The 7341-nt window shown below is 67.5% G+C and overlaps 1 protein-coding gene across 1 annotated transcript; it reads right to left on the bottom strand.

Annotated features, from left to right (window-relative positions):
* Positions 1-1825: 1825 nt before the first annotated feature.
* LOC141976858 (urotensin-2 receptor-like) lies at positions 1826-2785 on the bottom strand. Its single transcript, XM_074938023.1, has one exon. It carries the CDS (start codon positions 2783-2785, stop codon positions 1826-1828), a length of 960 nt encoding a protein of 319 aa, XP_074794124.1.
* Positions 2786-7341: the final 4556 nt, after the last annotated feature.

Genomic DNA, 7341 nt, shown 5'->3' with positions numbered 1-7341 from the left:
CCTGGGGCACCGTGGGGCTCGCACCCAGCCCCTCTCGGTTCCAGGACGGGGCCGGCGGGGGTGGGTGGGGCAGGGGCCTCTCTCTTTGCTGACCCCAAGGGCAGACGTGGTGCCGGCTTGTGCCACCTCCCTCACGGGCAGTGTGTGGCTGGAGCTGGGCAGAGGGGGCATGGCCCCCTGGCTGTGATAGTGCCTGGGGGGGGTCTGGTTACTCCCCCCGGTGTAGAAACCCAGCTACATGCACCCCCCCCAAATGTCCATTTCATACAGGGGTCCCCAAAGGTACCGCAGGGGGTACAACACCTCCCAGAGCCCGGGAGAGAACCCAGGAGTCCTGGATCCTAGCCCCGCCCCCCAGCGCAGCCGGCTGCGGAGAACCCAGGAGTCCTAGCGCCTTGTTTCTCGCTGGTGCTGTTCCTTTTTCCTCTGGTCCCGGCTGGGGTGGAGGGGTTGCTGGGGGCCGATGCATCGTCCTCACGGGGGGGCTGCAGGGGCTGGCAAGGGGGGGGCCGTGTCCAGGGTCAGGCTGCAGGGGGCGCTGCTCCTAGGGGTACAGAGAGAAGGGGGCTATGGGCCAGCCGCATGTGTGAGGGCAATGGGGAGGGGCCTCCCATGCTGGGGGCTCCCCCCAATGCTGGTGACTCCCCCCGCCCGAGAGCCAGGGTCCAGCTCTGACAGTGTGGGGGAAACATGGCTGCTAAGGGGGGCCGGGGTCCCCTAGAGGGGAAACCCCCATGCCCCATTCCCTGCCCCCCAGGCCAGCCCGTCCCCCTGGTTCAGGGCTGGAGAAGAGATGGGGATTCCACAGCTGCAAGCTTCCCCTAGCAGTGCCCAGTGGCACCTTCCAGAAATGCTGTGATCTTCCCCCAGCAGTGCTCGTGGCACCTCTCCCCAGCGCTGTGATCTTTCCCCAGCAGTGCCCGGCGGCACCTCTTCCAATGCTGTGAGCTTCCCCGAGCAGTGCCCTGCGACATCACTCCCCGGTGCTGTGATCTTCCCCCAGCAATGCCCCATGGCACCTGTCCCCAGCACTGTGATCTTCCCCCAGCAGTGCTCCACAGCACCTCTCTCCAATGCTGTGATCTTCCCCCAGCAGTGCCTCATGGCACCTCTCCCAAATGCTGCGAGGTTCCCCAAGCAGTGCCCTGTGGCACCTCTCCCCAGCGCTGTGATCTTTCCCCACAAGTGTCCCACGGCACCTCCCACAAATGCTGCAATCTTCCCCCAGCAGTGCCCTTCGGCACCTCTCCCCAGTGCTGTGATCATCCCCCAGCAGTGCCCCGCGGCACCTCTCCCAAATGCTGTGAGGTTCCCCAAGCAGTGCCCTGTGGCACCTCTCCCCAGCGCTGTGATCTTTCCCCAGAAGTGTCCCACGGCACCTCCCACAAATGCTGCAAGCTTCCCCCAGCAGTGCCCTTCGGCACCTCTCCCCAGTGCTGTGATCTTCCCCCAGCAGTGCCCCGCGGCGCCTCTTCCAATGCTGTGAGCTTCCCCAAGCAGTGCCCTGCGACACCACTCCCCAGCGCTGCGATCTTCCCCCAGCAGTGCTCCACAGCACCTCCCACAAATGCTGTGAGCTTCCCCCAGCAGTGCCCCACGGCACCTCCCACAAATGCTGTGAGCTTCCCCCAAGCAGTACCCCACGGGACCTCTCCCAAATGCTGCGAGCTGTGCCGAGCAGTGCCCTGTGGTACCTCTCCCCAGTACTGCAATCTTCCCCCAGCAGTGCCTCATGGCACCTCTCCCCAGCGCTGAGATCTTCCCCCAGCAGTGCCCCTCTCCCCCACTGCCCCCTACCTGCGCCCGGAGGAGGTCTGCTGGCTGCTCAGCGCCCCGCGGCCCGTGCCTGCACTGCCGCCCTGCGCCCGGCCCGGCGCGCCCGCCGGTAGTCACGGTAGCTGCGGGTCAGCAGCGTGTAGAGGAAGGGGTTGACACAGCTGTTGCTGTAGGTCAGGCAGGTGACCAGGTGGTTGATGTAGATCTCGGTGGCCACGGGCAGGCGGGCGGCTGTGCCCGGGCTGTAGAGGGGCACCAGCTGCCAGAGCCAGAAGGGCAGGAAGCAGGCCCAGAAGGCCACGACGATGAGGAAAATGAGGAGGAAGACCCGCTGCTTCGGCCCCCGCCGGGGGCCCAGCACCCCCCGGGTCTGCGAGAGCCAGTAGGCCCACGCCAGCCGCCCGTAGAGGTACCCGAGCGCCAGCCCGGGCCCCACCATGCTGGTGCCGAAGAGCACGGTCAGGTAGGTTTTGTACTGGGCCTCGTGCCAGGTGGGCACGCAGAGCCGCCGCACCCGGCCGCCGCCCGCCGCCCGCTCCTCCTGCCGCACCATCAGCATCATGGGCAGCGCCAGGGCGAAGGCGGCGGCCCAGGCGGCCCCGGCCAGGGCCCGGCGGCGGGCGGGGGGGCGGCGGGCGGCCCGGAAGGGGCGCCGCACGGCCCGGCACCGCTCGGTGCTCAGCAGGGTGAGCAGGAAGATGCTGGCGTGCATGGTGAGCAGGTCCAGGCTGAGCAGGGCCCGGCAGCCGGCCTCGCCGAAGCGCCAGTCCCGGGCCAGCCCGTTGTGCACCACGAAGGGCACCCCGGCCAGGTACAGCAGGTCGGCCAGCGCCAGGTTGACGATGTGGATGTGGAGCGGGGAGGGGACGGCCCCGGCCCGTGCCACCGCCAGGGTGTACAGGTTCCCCGCCGCCCCGGCCGCCCCCAGCAGGCTCAGCCCCGCCGCCCCCGGCAGCCCGCCCGCCAGCGAGCCGTTGGAGGGGGACGATAGGTTAGAGGGGGGGTCCATGGCTGGGGGGACCGGACGCGGGGCTGGATCCAGGGGCTTCCACCGACAGGAGGAGAGGAGATGTCAGTCGGCCGGCAGAGTCTGTCTGGCTAGCCGTCCGTCCCCCAGAGCCCCGTCTGTCCCCAGATCCCCTCCTGTCTGTCTGTTCCCAGAGCCCCCCTTGTCTGTCCGTCTGTCCCCAGAGCCCCCTGTCCGTCTGTCTGTCCCCAGAGCTCCCTGTCTGACCCCCCACACACCCTATCTCTGTCTATCTATCTATCCCATCCACCAATCAATCAATCTATCTATCTATCTCGTCTCTTTCTCAGTCCATGGCTTTGTCCGGTGCGCTCTCGTCCGACGCTCCGAGCCGTGCAGGAAGGGCCGGGGGGTCCGATCGCCCTGTGGCTGGCTTTGTGCCCCCTGCTGCCTGGGGTCCGGCGGGGTCGGCGTCTGGCGGCGCCCTGGCTGGCGCGAGTGCGTGCGCGGCTGGCGGGCGGGTGTGTGTGTCTGGCCTGCGCCGTCTGCTCTGTCCGCATTCCACGCACCCTGCTAGGTCGGTATGTGGGGCTGAGGCGGGCCGGCCCCCGGCGGGGGGCGCATGCTCCTGGCTTCTGTCTGAGCTGCAGAGAGCGACCTGGTTCTTACAGCCACGGGGCGGGCGGGACGGGCAGCTTGACAGCGGGGTCAGGAAAGAAAGAAACATGAGGGAGGGAGGAAGAAGGAATAAACGAACTAGGAAGAAAGAACCCAAGGAGAAAGGCAAGAAAGCAAGCCAGTGTCAGGCGGCCCTGCTGGGGCGGGCGTACCCCTGCTGGGTTCAGCAGGCCCATCGCCAGCCGCGGGCGCGAGAAATAAACAGTGCCAGAGACGCAGACGAAGCGCCGCGCGAAGGAAGGAAAACGAGGGGCCAGCAGAGAAGCGGCCATTGCTGGGTCCCTTTGCACCCAGGGAACGTTGGTGCCAGGAAATCTCCGGTTGGCTTGGAAAATTGCCACCGTGGGGCATCGGGGCCGGCCCTGATTGCCTGGGGAGAGCGCCCCCTCCTGGACCCCCCGCAGCCTAGTGCCCCCTGCTGAGCCCCCAACCCACTCCCTGCAGCCAAGCACCCCCTGCTGAGCCCCCCGCCCCGCTCCCTGGAGCACGGTACCCCTTAGTGCCGCCCTGGGGCAGCCGTCTGGGCACGGGGACCTGGCCGGACCCGGATCCAGGGCGTTTGCCTTGGAAAAACTTCCTGCCGAAATGTCAGCGACTCACCCTCAGAGATGACCCAAACCGCAGGGAGAGGAACAAGCCAGAGGCCCCCCTCCTCTCCCAGTGCCCAGGGCCGGTCTCAGGGAAAATGCCCCTGGCCCCTGCTGCCTCCCCGCCCCGCCCATCCGCCTCCCCACAGTGCTTCGTTTGTGCGGTGAGCAGTGGCTGCTGGCCGGGCGCCCAGCTCTGAGGGCCGCCTGTGGGTATGGGAGTAAATCCCTCCCTTCAGCGAACCCGATGGGCTTTCCCCAGGAGCAGAGTCATCTGCATGAAGCAGCCGCTCCGGTTTAACGGCACGTCTACACTGCTAAATGAAGTTAGCTCGGTCACAGCGGCGCACGGCGAAGCTGGCTGTGCACGTCAGGAGCGGTGGACGTGCGATAAACGTGGGAGGCCCCCACACCGTGCCGCCCCCCCCCCCAGCCCCTGAGGACCCTCCCACTCGCTCCTCTCTGCTCCTTCCCCCTGTCGCTTGCCCTTGCGGCAGGTAAAACGTGGGTGGGTGGGTCCATGGCCCCCTGTTCCGGTGCCTGGGGTGCGCGCCCACACTGCCCTCCTTGTGGCGGGAGCGGGTGTCCTCCCGGACATCGCTGGTGTCGACCCAGAGCCTCCACCCTGTGGGGAGCTACCCAGCCGGACGAGTCAGGGAGTGCCCAGGGACACAGCGGTTTGCCCCAGGCTGTAATTTTGGCTTTAGCAGGCAGCTTGGACACCCCCTCTCGCCCCAAAGGCAAACAGGCCTGTTCCTCCCAGGTTTGTCTAACCCCTGACCTGCCCCCGGCCCCCAGCAGGCGGATTTAAAGCAAGGTGGGGGGTGGAGCGGGGAATGGGGCAATAGAGCGGGTGAGTGGCAGGGAGCCAGGACTCCTGGGTTCTCTCCCCAGCTCTGGGGGGGGAGTGGGGGTCCAGCAGGTGGAGCTGGTTGGCTTGTAGACCCTGGCACGGCTCATCCAGCAGGTTCTGAGCCTGGCTGGGGATGCTGCTTCCGGCTCCTCCCTGCCATGGGGCTGTCTGGGCCTCACCTGGGCACAGAGTTGCCTGCTCCAGCCGGCTGCCTGCCCTGCCCCACGGCACCCGCCTCCAGTGCCCTGCTGCCGCCCCCTTTCTTCTCCCCCCCCCTTCTCTGGGTTGATCTTGAATTCAGCTCTTTTTTGCTCCCTGCACCTGGCCACCCTTCGCTCGGCTCTTCCTTTTGCCCCCTAGTTCGTTCCCCCTGACCCAGCCTTGGGGCTGCGGCTCCCCCCCTTCTCCTTCCCCCCTCGCCCGCCCGCTGTTCGCCCTGCTGCCAAGGCGTGACGGCCACGGGCCGTGCAATTCCTGGGGCACGGCTCACGTCCATCTTGGCTGTGGCCTGGGCCAGGGGGACAGTGGGGGTTCCCTCCCGGTGCCAGCCCCAGTGCTCCCCCTGCCAGCGGCGGCTTGGCTCTGGCCTGGTGGAAAAATAAACCACCAAAGACCAGCGTGGGGCCAGCCAGCCTGACACCCTCGTGCCTCCTCACAGCCTCCCCACTCTAACCACTCGATCCCACTCCCTGCCCAGAGCCAGGAGAGAACCCAGGAGTCCTGGCTCCCAGCGCCCGCCCCCCCGCTCTAACCACTAGACCCCACTCCCCTCTCAGAGCCGGCAGAGAACTCAGGCATCCTGGCCTCCTTGCTCGGAGGATTTTCGCTGGGCCCTGGTCGCTCCCCACCCCCCCCGAAACCCCCTCCCGCGCACACACCCCGCAGGGCCCTGCTAACATGAGAGGCGACATTGTTCCCAACCTGAGTTTATTTTGCTGCCTGCTTGTGAAGGGCAGGGGAGCCCAGGGAGGGGGGCGGAAGAGCTTTGATCTCCCCGGCCAGGAAGGGGGGGCAGTGTTTGCCAGGGCGGGGTTGGCTCAGCCAACTGCCGGGAAGCAGATGTGTGTGTGGGGGGGGTGGGGGTGTCTGCCGCCCTCTGCTGGAGGCAAGAGGGGACCTATGGGTCTGATACCAGGGGCGGGGGGCAGGGAAGGGGCAGGACGCCGGGGTAGATGGGCCTAGGCGCTGATGGGCAGGGGGGTGGGCTGCTTTGGACACACTTTGACCTTGCACTTAAGTCTCCAATTCCCTGCAATTGCTCTAACTGCTCTGCGTGGCCGGGTGCCGGCTGCAGGGGGGGAGCTGGGGGGGCCCCTTTGTGCAGCCGGATTCCTGCCCCTGAGCGCCCCATTGAGCCCATCTCCACGGAGCTGCCGGCACGTGGCTCCCCATGGCCCCCGGACGCCCCTAATTGCTGCTAAGTGCCAGGGCCGCATCCCAGGGGAAAGAATGTCCTAATTGGGCAGCTGGTGTGGGGACAATGCCGGGGGGGGGGGGAGCAAAAGAGGGGGCAGGAGATGATGGGGAGGGTGGGGGAGGAGGGGAGGAGTTGATGGGGGTCCAGGGAGGGGAAGAGATGGACAAGGGGAGGGGGCCCATTAAACCACCCCTGTTATTAGAGTCAAAGGGGGTCCCCCCAACCCCCCAACTGTCACAGTGAGGGATTTTGGCCAGAGGGGGAAGGCCCTGTGCCGTACTCCCAGCTCCCCCAAGCCAGCCATCCCCCCGCCCTGGGGCAGCTCGCAGACAGTGCCCCCTGGGGGCTAAGGCCCCATGCCCCATTTGTGCCAGCAGGAGTTGGGGGGACAGAACGGGGGGGGGCAGGAAGGAGGGGCTCAGAGGGGTGGGGCAAGCGGGGCGGGGTTCAGCCAGTGACTCTTTGAGCATCTTCTTGCTTCTCTCAGTGGCGCTCGGCCCCCACCGGAGACCGGAGCCGGCGCTGGGGCTGGCTGGTAGCATTGGGGCTGGCGGGGGCAGGAGGCGAGAAGGGGGCAGCCCCCAGGGCGAACTGATTGGCCTCCTCCCTCCGTGTGCGATTGCGGCTGATTCTTCACACACCCGGACCCAGAACCAAGTAAGTGTCCTCGGGGCCCCAGCCGGAGGCGCTGTCTCCTCGCGGTCAGGGCTGACCCCTATCTGGAGACAGAGACCCCCCCCATCCCAGCCCGGGGCTCCCCCCAGCCCTGCCGGTGCCCCTTGCTCCCGACCCGCAGCCCCAGCTAGCCCGGCCCTGGGCTCCCCCCAGCTCCGCTGGTGCCCCTTGCTCCCGACCCGCAGCCCCGGCTAGCCCGGCCCTGGGCTCCCCCCAGCTCTGCCCGTGCCCCTCACTCCTGACTCGCAGCCCCTCCCCCGGGGTTCTCTGGAGTCTCGCGTTTGCTGGGCTGAGAACTGTTGTCATTTATTCCTGCAGGGCTCTGTTTGGGGCCGGCCTCGCCCAGCCTGGGGGCTCTGCCTGGCAGCCCCATCCCCCAGGAGCTGGG

This window comes from Natator depressus, chromosome 23, assembly GCF_965152275.1.
Source record: "Natator depressus isolate rNatDep1 chromosome 23, rNatDep2.hap1, whole genome shotgun sequence".
Lineage (NCBI taxonomy): Eukaryota > Metazoa > Chordata > Testudines > Cheloniidae > Natator > Natator depressus.
The sequence above is the reverse complement of the archived record's forward strand: the minus strand, read 5'-3'. Positions and strand labels throughout refer to the sequence as shown.

Excerpts from the sequence above, each read along its gene's own strand:
- LOC141976858 (XM_074938023.1), bottom strand. The coding sequence starts at position 2,785 with ATGGACCCCCCCTCTAACCTATCGTCCCCCTCCAACGGCTCGCTGGCG.